The sequence below is a fragment of the Madurella fahalii genome (genome assembly GCF_045866475.1).
Source record: "Madurella fahalii IFM 68171 DNA, scaffold_2, whole genome shotgun sequence".
NCBI classification, from domain to species: Eukaryota; Fungi; Ascomycota; class Sordariomycetes; order Sordariales; genus Madurella; species Madurella fahalii.
Window position 1 is genome coordinate 3433845 of NW_027263972.1, and position 15415 is coordinate 3449259.

Genomic DNA, 15415 nt, shown 5'->3' on the forward strand with positions numbered 1-15415 from the left:
GAGGAGAGACGAGTGCAGTTGGCGGGGGGGGTCTGGGGCTTTTAAAGTAGGAATCGGCTAGGTAGCACACCATCCAAGAAGCAGACCACGGGTTCAAGGGGGTCCCGAGGAAAGAAGATATTCGATAAGGCTGAAGGAAAAGATTGCTAGTGACATGCATGCGGGTGATTTTGCATGCGTTGCGTGGGGTAGCGAATAACAGATCAACAGAGATTAGGCCATGCTTCAAGCGGACGGGAAGGGCTCGGACCAGGGGAGTGATCCAGGCACATGTTGGAATGAGACTTCTTATTCGAAGAGCATGGTAGGTACGGGTACCCGTGGGAGCCGGGAACAAGGTGAAGGGGTTGGTGGTGTAGGGATGGGTGTGTGACACCGAAGGTGAGTGACAGTGGGGGCACAAGGCGTCCAAGCACGGCCACACCAGGCCGATTTCTCCACGCTTCGAACTGGAAGAGTCATGACAGAGACGCGGGGACAACAGCGGTCACCGCCGGCGACCTCACAAGCTTGAGCGGCCGCTCATCGAGACCGCTGGCGTCAGACGGTTGATAGGATACTGCATGGTGGGGCATCCACAATCTCGGTGCCTGATTCTGAGCTCGGAATCCAGGCAAGGACACGATCAACACTAAGAGACATGTTGTTGAGGTTGCCCCGCGCCCCACCAGTCCTGTGGCTCGCACTCGCTGCAATGTTCTTCAGAGGCGAGAGGCCATTGAGATGCCGACGGCGGCGGCGGCGCAGAGAAACCTGATTTCTAGATGCGGGCGCGTATGTGCGGCGGTCTGGGGTGTCGATGAGTTGCAGCCGGATTTCGCTGCAAGATGGCGTGCGTGCAATTTTGCATTAAACAGAGTGGCGGTACGCCTTTTGGGGACATGGTGTAGGCACAATACAGGTTATGTTAGTGTACCGTGCAATGTACAGTATGCAACAATAGGCGCTGTCAGTCGCTGTCAGTGAGGTCATTGTTTTCTTTCCGTCCAGGCTCACTGCTGAGTGGTCGGCCAGTCGCCATGCGCCAAACCCGGAAGTCTGGTTCCAAAACAGCGGGAGGCCTGCCATGTGAAATCACTAGGCAGCCAATCAGCAGGATACAGCCGATGCCACCACCTTCCGCTTTTCCCTTTTTTTTTTTTTCTTCTTCAAGCTCGTTTAGTTATCCCTGCAACTGTCCCCTAATCCAACGCGTCAAACTCGAACCCCTCGGGTCAAACAGTCGGCTGCCACGTACAGTGCATCCAGTTTAGTGCAACTGACATCTACTTGAGTCTTTTTCTTCCCATCCCCTCCCACAGTGCCGTTCCTCCTCAGATCTTTCCTCTATCGCCATGCCACAGCCTTGCAGTCTTGTTCCCCCAGCACCTCTTCCTTTGCCGCTCGCGTGTATGCGTGTGGCAGCCAGGGAAGTCGAGAACGTATGATCTCCCTCTAATATGACGACTGAGGCTGTAAGGCTCAGCCGCGGCTGGGGTTGGTGCCTTTTCCCCTTCTCTTTTTCTTCCACTTGCTTGAACCAACAAGGCTGTGCAGCGTAGGACTCGCTCATCGCTTCCATCGCTACATTAATAATCACTTCGATTGGCACACACGCCGCAATTTTGCTGTGCCGGCGCCGCACATATCTCGACATCATCTCTCAGCTGAGCAGGGAATTGAACCAGCATAGAAGAAAAGAGGCCGCCTCGTTGTCAGGCTCCCTCTTCTGTTCCTTCTTCCACACTGTGACGTCCATCGTGATATTCTGCGGTCAGATGTTCGCAAAGTTTCTTGCTCCGCTTGGAAAATGACACGGCACAGCCACATCTGCGCAGTTTCACGGAGTCGTCATCTTATCCCGCAGAAATTGGGACGAGGCACTGAGGCATCGGAAGAATTCGACTTCAAAGGCCACCAAGGCTACCGCAATCCTGGGAATCTGGCCAGGCGCCTCGTCGGCCACCACCCGTACGTGTCCAGTCTAGCCGATGTTTCGGCTCGATGGCTGTGCTGGGCCGTATGGCGTCTCGATCCCCTTCCCTCCCACCCGCCCCCCGTTCCACAGACAAGCAGCACCACCGACGAGGCGGATCGGGGGAAACGAGTCTGGGTGTCTGGGTGAGGGGCGGACAGCGTGGGGAGCCCGTTGTTGCCGTTGCCCAAAGGTTGCGCAGAGCTCTGGAGATGGGGACCGGTAGCCCTCTGGGTAACGTAGCCAAGCAACGTGCGTGGAACAGCCTGCGGCACTATGGTATGGCAGGACTATCCTCAATTTCTCACAGGCTTGATCACAGATTCCATTGTTGCCGTCATGCGCCACCCGCTCTCTTCCGGTACAGCATCCAGATATGCCTCCGGCTCACTCACACCTCGACTTGCACTGTACGAATTTGCTAAAGCAGTGTCACCCGCCTGGAAGTGGTATCGACGCCCCACGGAGAGGATTTTGGGTGATACCGTACCGATACGAAGTGTGCCGGGCTGTTAGGTCTGTTGCCTTGCCAGTTCCTTCCTGCTTCGGAGGACCTTTTCAGAGTCAGTGAAGCCCGACGGGGAACTTCAGGCGCTGTGGGAGTGGGAGCAAAGGCATGATCGTCGGGGATACTTTCCCCTGCCCGCAAATCCACCTGGGACAAGACATACGCCCACACCCACCCCACCCCACGCCCATGCCCACCCTACTCTCGTCATCGTCGATGGAATGGGCAGCCCGACAGGCCTTAAGGCAAACAGCGCGGGTGCGTCTCAGGTGAGCACGGCCAGCTTAAGATGGCATCGGCGCTTGTTGCTCCCGGGGCTTAGCAGCGGACTTTTCCCTCTGTCCCCCAGCAAACATAAGACTGTCGATATAACCGGCCGTCAGCAGGTGTACGGACAGAGTACGTTCTCAGTTGAGTCAGGCCAGTCCGACATGGCATCCTCGTTTGCTACCAGGGGTGCCAGTGCTGCAGAAGCCCAGGATTGCTATCGGCCACTACCAAATTCGGGGCTGTCGACGTAACTATCAAGCAGGGTGAATACGTACATGGCACGTCTCGCGTCTGCCTGGCCTGGCTTAGTCTGGAATGCCACGACGTGTCGTGGTTTCTACTAAGCCTTAGGCCCGCGTGCCTCCCGCTTTTCTCGGCAGGCGTCTGACTTCCTCTTTTCTTTGTGCTTCTGCTCACTCGGTGAGCGGCGCCAGCGTTTCAACCGAAGCGGTGGTGGCTGGTTGCCTTGTCCGACTCATCCCGTCTTTCCCGTGCATACGAGGCCATCTATTGCCACCGGGGGTACCCGCTGTTCTCGTGGTATGTTGGTGCGTGGGAAGATTCCGGCTGAGATAACGGCAGCTCAGTCGTCAGTACTGGAGGGGTTTATTGGGCAGGCCTTTGGATGTTGGATCCACAGTGGTACGGGCTGCGCAGGACTTGGGCAGCGGGGTGCTATCGTGGTACCGCCATGCCATGGCGCCTGGTCTGGTCTGGTGGTGTGGTGTGGTGTGGAACCAGTTGTCTCGGTGAAGCAGCGAGCACGGCCGGGGATGGAAGCGTGTTTTCTCGGTACCTTGTTAAGGCAGGTAGGTCAGCCCCGGTTGCCTTGTCTTCGGGGTTTCGGGATGTTGAGCCTTGCTGCCACGATGCCCATTCCTATCCTCGCCCTTCGGCATCACCACGTGCTTGTGTATATGTGTTGTCCGTACTTCTGCACTGTGACATGCGTAAGCTTTCCTTTACATTCCGAGTCCTGACCACATGTGGAAGTTATCTTGCGTAATCGGGGCGATTCCGGTGCCGGTGCACTACATCAGGGAAGCCGCAGAACTGAGATTGAGTGAAGACACAGCAACAAGCAGTACGGCGGTTGACCTTCTTTTTAAAGGGGATCTGCTGTCTTCAAATAGACTTGTTGGTCGCCCTCTAATCGCCGGGGCGTAAGACTGGGGTCAGCTGAGGTACCCGCTGAGTAACTTATGCGCAGCTGCGAGGAAAGTCGCAGAGGTGTCGTTACGTTGATTCGTGTTGAGGGTTGGTGTCATCGAGAATTAATTGCTTACTGCGGCAGTCAACATTAGGGTAGCTGCGAGCGCAAGACGGCGCATTATATTAGCATCCGCTTACCTACTTTCTATGCTTTTTGGTACGGTGTAACGGGCGGCCGGGACTTATAGAGGATTTCAGAAGTTAAATGATTTGAAGCTCGAGCACGCCTCATCCGCGGTTCCCGCTCCAGATCCGGAGCGCTCAAACTGATGAATCGAATATGGAATCATTACGGGTCTCGTCATCCAGGGAAAACCTAACTCATGCCACTCAGTTGGTTGACCACCTTCAACTGGCAGCGTATTTTGAAGCTGAGGCTTTCAGTTATCCTCGCGTCACAACAACCTGACTAGGACACCTCGCAGGATCCTCTTCCTTGCTGTGTCGGAAAGCTTCTCTTTTCTGGCCAGATCCAGAAGGTCACTGGTGAAGTAACGATGGATGAAAAGGAGATGCTCGGGTACCGTATCCACTACGACCCGCAGATTGGAACATTCGGCAATAGCTCTATGTGATCTTTCCGCTCTTGGTCAGCGGCATATGCCGGGAGGGGCTTCAGCATCTTCTTACATACATAAGGTAGTCAGGTATCTCTACCGTAACGCAGTCTCCTGTCTAAGTATGGTACCTTGTGAGGTTACATAAAGGTAGTGCAACACAGCTCTCGTTGATCAAGACTCCCTCGTTCTAATCGTGTTCCGAACAATTTCAGGAAACAGCTTACTCGTCAGCCATGTCATGATACAGCACGACCCCGCCGTCGGTCATTAGTGTAGCTTCTTTCCTCGTCGATTGTCTCCGTTAGTTCATAACGCCATGTCACCGCACTAAAACGGCATGTCTAACGTGAACAACCTGGGAAGTATCAGGTATGCTCAAAGATAGCATTACGAGTACCAAATTCCGCTGCAAACATGTGCTTGATCAGCCACTATTCTTGATTGCGTAGGAAATCTGTACTTTCTTTGAGGGGAAAAGGCAGGCCCGGAGTATCTCGGTCAAATCACTAAGAGAGAATCGTGTGAGGACCGTAAGGGAAACGGGGCTCCTGTTCGGGACGAGTCTAGGCAGTGGGCGATGGTATGTTTACTTCAGGAGCGAAGATAGCATGATAAGCAACGTCTAGAACGGGCCACGCGGCGTGCTCTAATCATTATCATAATCCTACAGCTTGGCGACGTCTCTGTTTAAGTTCAGGGCTCCACAATGCCATCCATCTGCGACAGTCCTTTTAATCGTTTCGATGACACTAATCCCTGTTCGAAGCACAATATTCGGGTCTGAATTCAGTCACATCACTCATGTCTATAACCCCTAGGAGATAGGTAGTAGCCTCTGTTAGATCATTTATTGGCTTGTACTATCTTGTCTAATAGTAGTCTGCAATACGATCTAGCACATCGCTTGTGGCTTCTACACGGGTGGATATGCCTTTTTTAAATATACTAATGATATCGAGCTGGGGGCTATCTTCATCGGGGTATACAAGGGCTTGTAGCCCCTTGTTAAATGGTAGAGTAGCGATCCAATTGAAAACTACTCCGTCTCCGGGTTGTATCGACCGAATCGTCCCAGGGCAGCCGCACTACGAGTGGGCTTGATATTTGATGTGGATGCAACCAAGATTGCGACGGCCACTGGATACAATTCGCAGGAGGACCAAACGGTTTGGATAGGCGTGGAATGGAATGCACTTGCCTTCCCTTCCCGTCAGAAGGATTGAGCTGCCCTTTTGATCTGCGCGTATACACTATTGTGCTGTTCAATGTTTGGCTCCAAGTCGGGGCGGCTGATGATAACTATAACCCCTAATTGCGCCCGACACTATTAGCAGTGCTGATTTGAACTTTCTTCACCTCTGGCAAAGCGACAACGCTTGTCTGTTTCCTATAAACCCGCCCTTCAATGATCAGCCTCGGCCCAGGTGGATCAACGACGGGGAGGATGACCGAAGATGCGGCGGCCGTGGTAGCAGGGCATAATTAGCGAAGCGCAGGCAGGCAATAATCCGGCCGACCTACACGCAGCTTCAACTTCCTACCTTTCCTGTGCCCTCCGTTACGCGCCTCCCACCATAGGGGAAGGTGGGCGTAGGTAAACGAATACCGGCATGACGCGATTTCTCGTACTCTCTGGCGACTCACAATCAGCCGGTGTATTACTCCCGGATACTAATTGTGCAATAATCTAACATGAATCCTCGACGGATTTGACCCTGAAAGTCACGAGTTCTACATCCCTCATGGTTGGTTTGGGCTCCACATGTTTATTGACGTCGAGAAACATCCACGCTCCTGCCGTGCCGCCGATGTTCACCGGTGTGTATAGGTAGTCGCTGGCCCAGTCGAAATTTCAACCGAATCTTTGCTGTAGGAAGCCGTCTGCGAGAGCGATGGAGTAGAACCATCTATCTGGGGCAAGACTTAGTGCCCATACGCCAGGGTTAGTAACGAAAAGCGACCCTGGTCCATGGTCATGAACTTGGGCGAGAGAACTAGGGATCGGGCCGATTACCTCAATCGCTTTGGCCTAGATGCACGTGTGTCCATCCTCAAGCGTCACAAACGTTCCCGTCAACCCTTTTTTCCTCTGAGCGTCCAGCTGCGGATTGCCCACGGCAACTTCGACGTGGCACAAGGGATTATCAATCCTGAACTGCCTTTTACTGCTCCAGCCTTCTTACAGCTCATTTGCGCTATCCCTTGCGGTACTGGCGCAGCCAGGCCAAAATCGAACACCTTCCAAACACCTTCCACGGATCGCATACCCTGCGGACACAGCCAGCTTCTTGTTTAGAGCTTGGTATTCGCGCATGGCTTCCATCATGCCCGCTTTGCGTTCAACGCACCACCCCAACACCTTGACGTTTCCTCGGGCCTCGTGTAATAGATTAGTACTGACAAAGTATCGCCCAACGTTAATAATTCATATAGGAAGTTTCCTACGAAATCTCGGGTGCAGAAGCGGGGAATTAATAATGCCGTAGCAACGATGCGAGTTACATGCCCCCGGTTCAGAGTTCCAACTCTGCAGCCTCCAGCGGTGAAAATTCTTGAACCGGCAGGGGAGACGTCCAACTCGGCCTAATAGTATGTCTTTAGCAGCCACTCCAACTACAAATATGATGATGTCTTAGACATAGATACACGAGTCCACCAGGCCTTGAACAAATGACTAGAAACACGGCGCCCATTTCTTTTGGGCTAACGCAATGTTAACGTGTGGCCGACTTTTCCCCATCTTTTGGCTAACCGGCCCCAACTCGCTGGATGTTTTGTCCGTCTCTTGAGGATGGGAGAAGGGAAGCAAATTTACTACTTGTGACCGGGCTGGGGACAATGATCCAGAACATTAAGATGATGCCTCAAAACATCTTGCCGGCGAGATTGATGGCAACGCTCTTCGATTCTGTATAGTTAGCAAGCGCGGCCTCGCCGAGTTCACGACCAATTCCGGACTGCTTGTATCCTCCGAAGGGTAAGGCATAGTGGAGCATGTTGTCTGGGGTTAGGGTTAGTATAAGGGCTAACATCTTTAACCCGTGGATTCTCGGTTGAACTCACAGCCTAGATCACCAGAGTTAGTACGCGACGTTTTAGGGGGGATTCGGACTTGAACTCACAGTTGACCCAGACGGTGCCGGCCCTGAGGGCGTTGCTCACGCGGATGGCCGTGTTGATGTCCTTGGTGTGGACAGCGGCAGCAAGGCCGTACGAGCTCTCGTTGCCCAGCTTGATGACCTCCTCCTCGCTGTGGAACTTGGCAATGGCGCAGACAGGGCCGAAAATCTCCTCCTGCATAATCTTCATGTCCTGGCGCACGTCGGTGAAGATAGTGGGCTGGATGAAGTAGCCCTTATCACCGTGGCGACCGCCGCCCGTTTGGACAGTGGCACCCTCCTCGATACCCAACTTGATGTAGCCCATGATGCGATCGTACTGGAGCTGCGAGACCTGGGGGCCCTGGAAGGTCTCGGGGTGAAACGGGTCGCCGACCTTGTTGTCCTCGGCGCGCTTCTTAAAGGCCTCGACGAACTTGTCGTAGATGCCATCCTGCACGTAAATACGCGAGCCGGCGCAGCAGCACTGGCCGTGGTTATAGTAGATGCCAAAGTTGACCCAGCTGATGGCTTCATCGATATCAGCATCGTTGAAGACGATGTTGGGTGACTTGCCGCCCAGCTCGAGCGTCACCTTCTTGAGGTTGGACTCGGCAGCCGCCTTCATGATGGTGCGGCCCACGAGAGTTGAGCCAGTGAAGGCGACCTTGTCGATGTCCATGTGCGACGATATGGCGGCACCCGCAATCCTTCCAAAGCCCGATATGATGTTCACGACGCCGGGGGGGAAACCGGCCTCCTTGACGAACTGGGCAAAAACGAGACCGGAGAGGGGCGTCTGCTCAGCCGTCTTCAGCACGACCGTGTTACCGGTGGCCAGAGCAGGCCCAATCTTCCAGGCCAACATCAACAGCGGGAAGTTCCAGGGGATAATCTGGCCGCAAACGCCAATCTAGGACTCACCAGCCAAATTAGCTCCGCCAAATGGCACTCTGAGGGTCGTTAGGAACTGGGGACATACCGGCTCTTGCCTGGTATAGTGGAACATGTCGGGCGAGATATCGATGGTCTTGCCCTCGATCTTGTCGGCCCAGCCGCCATAGTACCGGATGCAGCCAATGACGGCGCCAACGTCGCCGCGGGCCATGGTGATGGACTTACCATTGTCCAGTGACTCGACGGCAGCGAGCAGGTCAAAATTCTTCTCGCAGAGGTCGGCCAGATTCGTCAAGTAGCGGCCTCGCTGAGAGGGGGTGGTGCGGCGCCACTCGCCCTCGAAAGCTCTCCGCGCGGCAGCAACGGCAATGTCGACATCCTTCTCGGTAGCTTCGCTCACAGAGCAGATGACCTCCTCGGTAGAGGGGTTGATGACCTCAAACGTCTTCTTGTCCACACCCTCAACGAACTCGTTGTTGATGAAGCTACACGCAGAGGAGCATTAGTGCGGGGACCGGGATGCTGGTGACAAGGCAGACTCTTACAGTCCGGTCGGCTGCTTGTAGGGGCCGGTGACCGGCGTCTTGAGCTCGGCAAAGAGATTCGACATGTTGGAGGCGTGGGTGGTGATAAACTGTATCCGGCCCGGTTTCAAACTAGGTGTAACGAAGGAGAAGAAAGGGGAAGACAGGCGCAGCTGGGGAGAGATGGGATGGCACACCCGCTGCAAGTTTAAATGGGATTTGGGGACAGGTGGAGCAGCCCGCACCGCGGGAATCAACAGGGGGCTCCGCAAGCCTCTCATCTTGATCAACGGTCGGATGGATTGCGATTACGGATGGATATGCGTTGAAAGCGGGGTTGATGGGTGACGAGGCGGTCGAGGTATGGATGGCGGGACGCTTCTGATTCGAGGGGAAACATCGCATCCGTAGGCCAGGCGCCCCCTCCATCGTAACCCACGGACCGGTGAACAGACAACAAGAAGCTCCAAGCTCCAAGCTCCAACCCATTGTGCCGGCGCTGCGAGACGCCGACGCCGCCTGCCCTCTGCAAGCCCGAAACCCAGCAGTTTGGCCTGAGACCCTTCTTGTGTCGGATCCCGCCAGCCGATCTCGTCCCTTCTTCCGTCACCGCTCTGCCCACCGACTGTACTCTAATCTTAAGGTTCCCCGCATCGCGTTTTGGAGGGGCGGAGACACGCGACCCCGCCTTATAAGCCGCGTTGAAGCGGTCGACTTCAGTTCAAGAAAAAGGCCGTAACTTTGGCACGCATCGAGTGACGCACGGATAGGGAGCTGCCATTCCTCGCGCCCCGGGGAACCGCCTCAGCCGTTGAAGCCGCAGACTCTGTTCCGATTTGTTATAGGCTAGGATTTCACCATAACGTTTTTTTGCATCAAGAGACACATCCACTTCCCCGAGATTGTACCCCGCACCGCTCGCCTCGGCAACGCACTCTCAGCCACCGTCTCCCCTGGACCCGCAATTGATAGATGTGCATCGATGATTGGAGTGGGACTTGCCATCGCGGATTTCACAGAGCCGCCCTTGGACCTCTTGATGGGTGTGTCGTAATGATGCTGAGATTGGGGCATGCTCGGGACAATGTTCCAGCGAGATTTGCCTACACTATGATATGGAGCTCGGTGGGGCTGCTATGGGCTGAGTATCCTTGAGTAGTGTACCTTGCTACTACTGATTCGGCCGAAGTTGCCGGTGTCGAAGGTGCCGTCGGAATCATCATTCTGAGAACCTCGAGTGTAGACTAATGGTGGCCAGCTATGACGTTCGTCGTAAGTCCAGGTATTGGATAAGCTTCTTCGCCCATGTGGGTTCAGTGGGGCGGGATGACATGACACGTAGTAGCAGCCAGAGAAATACATTTTACGTAATTTCGGCACTTGATGCACTCTACCTCCTATTTATATTCTCCATTCCTACGCCCTTGCCTAGTACTAGTAGCTATTTCTCTCTTTCATCGCCTTCTCCAGGGCCTTTCGATAGCTCCAACGCAGCCATTTCTGTCTAACTTGAAGGGTGTTGAGGTCACCGATTTCCCCTACTGCCGCCCCGGATCTTGCACCTGACTGAGGGGCAAAGCGGAAATGCCTGCGGCGGCTATGGTCAACGTGGTGGTCCCGAAGTTGCTGATGTTTCCAACGAGTAAAAAATAGAGAATTTTTTGAAGCTGACTGGATGAGCGGTCCTTGATTTGCGGAATGATCCGAACGTGCAATCTAACATAGGAAACTCTAAAGATTATTAGAGAAAAAAAAAAAAAAAAAAACAAGCAAACAAAAAGCAAAAAAGAAGAGTAACGTATTTGATAAGCGAGTTGCGCAGACAAGCGAGTTGCGCACACCCCACCACTCAACGAACACTATCCTCAATTACAAAACAACAACACTAGGAACCGACTATAATTACATCAGAAACAGCTGAATCAGATACTTCTGCAGCCTCTTGGCAAGTGCGTGCATTATAGCCAGGCTTACCGCATACGCCACAGCACCGAACCTTCGTACGACCTCCCCTTATAACACTACTATCCGGCTGCGTTTCTTGCACTCCCTCCCCACCCAGAGCCCCCTGGCTTAGTACCTCCTGTGCATCCTGTACAGTGAGTGATCCTCCAAGCTGTACACGTGTTCTTTTAGCTCTCCGGCGCTTGCTTAGTGCCTCGTTGGCCTTGCGGAGCGAAGAGACCTCTGCTTGAAGGAGGGCTACCTGGTGCATTACAGCCATCGTACCCTTGGTAAGCTGGTCTACAGCAGCCAATATCGAAGTTGGGGAGCTGTTTTGATGGTTGGCAATACGAGTCTTAATAAGCGTTGACTGAGAGTTGGCTTCTCGGGGGTTGTATGGTGTCTGGAATACCCAAGGTTGTGGGGTACCGGCCCGGGAGTTCAGAGGTGTTGGCATACGAAGCTTTATATCCAGCTTAGAAAGCACACTCTCTGGGTTATACGGCATAAGGCCAGCACCTGAAAAGCCACCCTGGATATTTTTCTCTGTTATGGAGACAAAGAAGGCCGCGCGGAAGGCATTGAGGAACTCGAGCTTGCTTACATGGTTGATATGCATGCGCATCAAGTCCTCGATCTGGCGACTGTACGCCTGCTTTAGCGGCCTAAAGCAGCTAATATCGAGTGGCTGGAGGTAGTGGGAGGAATGCGGAGGCATGCAGAGCGTAACTGTCAGATCGAAAATTGGGGATTGCTGTAAGAAAAGGAGAGTGAAAGGATGATTCGCATTGAAGGAGCGGCGTCTGCGCAGCTATCGCTTCTAAGGAGGTGGTAGGTGACAGTGTTGAACTCTGAATGTTCTAAAACTTCCGGCGAAGCCGGTAATTTATAGGCCCCTGACCCTGGCAGTGCCCCGCCTGCACCTGACACCCTCCTGCACCTGACAGTAACGATCTGGTGCTCCTGGCAGTAGAGCTCGAATTCGGTCGAGTGGTAGCTCTTGTAGCCGTCGAGGATTAATAACCGGTATTTGCCCTTTATACGAGGTGCCGTATGGTAGTCGAAGTGCTTAATCCAATCGAGACCTACAGCATTGGTAGTTCAGCCATTGTCGGTAGTTGCGATACGCCAGTCGGCTGGGAGGTTGCACTCCGTATACTAGTTGGCGAGGTGGTACTGTACGGCCAGGATTATAAATGGAGGGATAGCCCAGCCGAGGGCATTGACTCCCTGGATCACTGTTGCCCATTCCCGGTTGCCAGGCTGAGCTAGTTTTGCCTTGCCCCGGCTATCCGAGGTTGTAACCACTATACCCGTAAAGATAATGCCTATTATAAACCCAGTCTCATCGAAGTTGTAGATATCGTCATCTACAATACTGTACTTGGCCTTAACGTTTTATACGAGGGTAAACCATTCGCTAATGACCTTTAGATCTTTGTACTTGGCCCTCTGGTAGTCGTACCGACGCGTCTAACGTATACGGAGCTCTGGCTGGCGTTTAACGAAGTTGTAAGCCCAGCGTTTGCCGACAGGGGGCGCGTCGCGTTCGCGTAGTAGTTAGTTGGCTATATCTTCTATACTATATAATCTAGGCGGGAATGCACGTTCAGATAGCTCAATTATATACTGAACTATTGCCTTCTCTTCTAGATCTGTGAGCTTGTGCGAGTTGGCTGCAATATCGTGTCGTGTAGGCTTGCCACTACGTCGGTAACGGAGGGTTGATTCTAGTACATCGTAGAGCTTAGCTGCAGTTCGAAGGCTTAACTTTTTGTCATTTTGGATCGCTTCAAGGGCTAAGATTACCCTCGCTTCCTTTGAAGTAGGAGGCATATCGGGTTGTAGAAAAATTCGATGTAAAGTATAAAGAGGACATGTCGTGGTGGGGCGTGCGCAACTCGCTTATCTGCGTAACTCGCTTATCAAATACGTTAGTTCTCGAGTTTAAGGAAAAGATTACTTTATCTAACGTATATTATCAGCGAGTGACCCATATCAGCGAGTGACCTATATCAGCGAGTGACCCACTTTCTACGCGACGCGACACCTCTACACTCAACAATATATTTCTCTACCATCCAAGATGCCTTCTTCGTCAAAAGAAGCTAGGATAATCTTGGCCCTCCAAGCTCTTCAAAACGATAAGAATCTAAGCGAACGAGCCGCAGCTAAGATTTATGAGGTCGACCGGAAGACTCTAGCCCGCCGAACACGCCGGCAAGCCTGTACGATACGACACTACGCCTAACTCGCGTAAGCTCACAGATCTGGAAGAGAAGGCAATAGTTCAGTATATAATTGAACTATCTGCACGTGCATTTCCGCCGAGACTATATAGTGTAGAAGATATGGCCAACCAACTGCTATGTATATGTGATGCGCCCCCTGTTAGCAAGCTCTGGGTATATCGGTTTGTCAAACGCTAGCCAGAGCTTCGTACGTGTTAGACATGTCGGTACGACTACCAGAGGGCCAAATGCGAGGATCCGAAAGTCATTAGTGAGTGGTTTGCCCTTGTACGGAACGTTAAGGCCAAGTATGGTATCGTAGATGACGATATCTATAACTTCGATGAGACTGGGTTTATAATGGGCATCATCTTCGCGGGTATGGTAGTTACAACCTCCGATAGCCGTGGCAAGGCAAAGCTGGCTCAGCCTGGCAACCGCGAATGGGCAACGGTTATCCAGGGAGTCAATGCCCTTGGCTGGGCTATCCCTCCGTTCATCATCTTAGCCGTGCAATACCACCTTGCCAACTGGTATACCGAGTGCAACCTCCCAGCCGACTGGCGTATCGCAACAACCGATAATAGCTGGACTACCAATACGGTAGGACTAGATTGGATCAAGCACTTCGACTACTATACAGCGTCTCGGACAAAGGGCAAATACCGGTTATTGATCCTCGACGGCCACGAAAGCCACCACTCGACCGAATTCGAGTTCTACTGCCAGAAGAACAATATTATTACGCTCTGTATGCCTCCGTATTCTTCATACCTCCTACAGCCACTTGATGTTGGCTGCTTTGGACTGCTGAAGCAGGTATACGGTCGCTAGATTGAAGATATAATGCGTATGCATATCAACCACGTCAGCAAGCTCGAGTTCCTCTGCACCTTTCGCGAGGCTTTCTTTACCTCTATTACCAAGAGAAATATTCAGGGCGGCTTTGCAGGGGCCGGCCTTGTGCCGTACGATCCAGAGAGGGTACTTTCTAAGCTGGATATCAAGCTTCGTACGCCAATACCCCCGACCTTACGGCCTGGTACTGCACAACCTTGGGTCTTCCAGACACCGCATAACCCCCGCGAAGCCGAATCGCAGTCAACGCTCATTAAGACTCGTATTTCCAACCATCAGAATAGCTCCCCAACCTCGATATTAGCTACTGTAGACCAGCTTACTAAGAGTACAATAGCTGTGATGCACCAGGTGGCCCTTCTTCAGACAGAGAACTCCGCGCTCCGTAAGGCCAACGAGGCATTAAGCAAGCGTCGGAGAGCTAAAAGAACACGCGTGCAGCTTGGAGGATCACTTGCAGTAAAAGATATAAAGGATCTAGTAGGTCAGGAGGCCGTAGTTGGGGAGGTGGCGCAAGAAAAGGAGCAAGATAGTGGTAGTGTACGGGAGGGTCGTACGAAGGTTCGGTGCTGTGGTATGTGCGGCAAGCCTGGCCATAACGCGCGTACTTGCCAGGAGGTTGCAGAAGCATCTGATTCAACTGTTTCTGATATGATTATCGTGGGTTCCTAGTATTGTTGTGTTGGAATTGATGGTGGTAGTAGGCAAGGTGGTGGGGGGTGGGTCACTCGCTGCTATGGGTCACTCGCTGATAATGTACGTTATATGAACAAATATTTACCGAAAGGCCCATGCCAGAACAGTCCAACATAGACTTATCGAACAAGTTTGTCAGGCAGCCCGACGACACCCTGTGCATTGGCCCTCTGCTCCGCAGGGTAACCAGGCGACTCACTACTAAGCTAGCAGTTGACTGGGTTGAATAGCAAGAACCACGCAAGCTCAGAATGCCGTTGCAACAGTGCACATACTTGAGGGCGAAGCCCGACGACAGGAAGATGGGTCGTATGGTTTAGATCTGGCGCGATCGGACGGACATAGGATCTGCGCGAAAGGGGCCGTTCTCGACTAGCAGTGGTGTAGGTACTGAGAGCTGCACACGATATCGGGTCTAGGTAGAACGGGTTTGCACACCGGCCAAATAACATAATGCAATTTTGTATGGAAAATGGAGGACGACCCTCTCCATCCGGAGAAAGTCAACGGATGGGGATATCAATCGGCAGCAGGGCACCGAAGAACACTCAGTGATTAAGTTCGACCTCAGCGAGCTCTCAAGACACAGTCATGTCCTCAGTAGCAGCATTGATGCGAGAACGTGATTCAAACAGGTCCCCATTTTTGATAGACGTAATCTTC

The 15415-nt window shown here is 52.8% G+C and overlaps 1 protein-coding gene across 1 annotated transcript; it reads right to left on the reverse strand.

Annotated features, from left to right (window-relative positions):
* Positions 1 to 7368: 7368 nt before the first annotated feature.
* Positions 7369 to 9109, reverse strand: ALD5 (aldehyde dehydrogenase (NAD(P)(+)) ald5; the record flags this gene model as incomplete). Its single annotated transcript, XM_071059190.1, has 4 exons — positions 7369 to 7505; positions 7627 to 8515; positions 8585 to 8984; positions 9045 to 9109. The coding sequence occupies 4 exons, from the start codon at positions 9107 to 9109 to the stop codon at positions 7369 to 7371; spliced, it is 1491 nt and encodes a 496-aa protein (XP_070915291.1).
* Positions 9110 to 15415: the final 6306 nt, after the last annotated feature.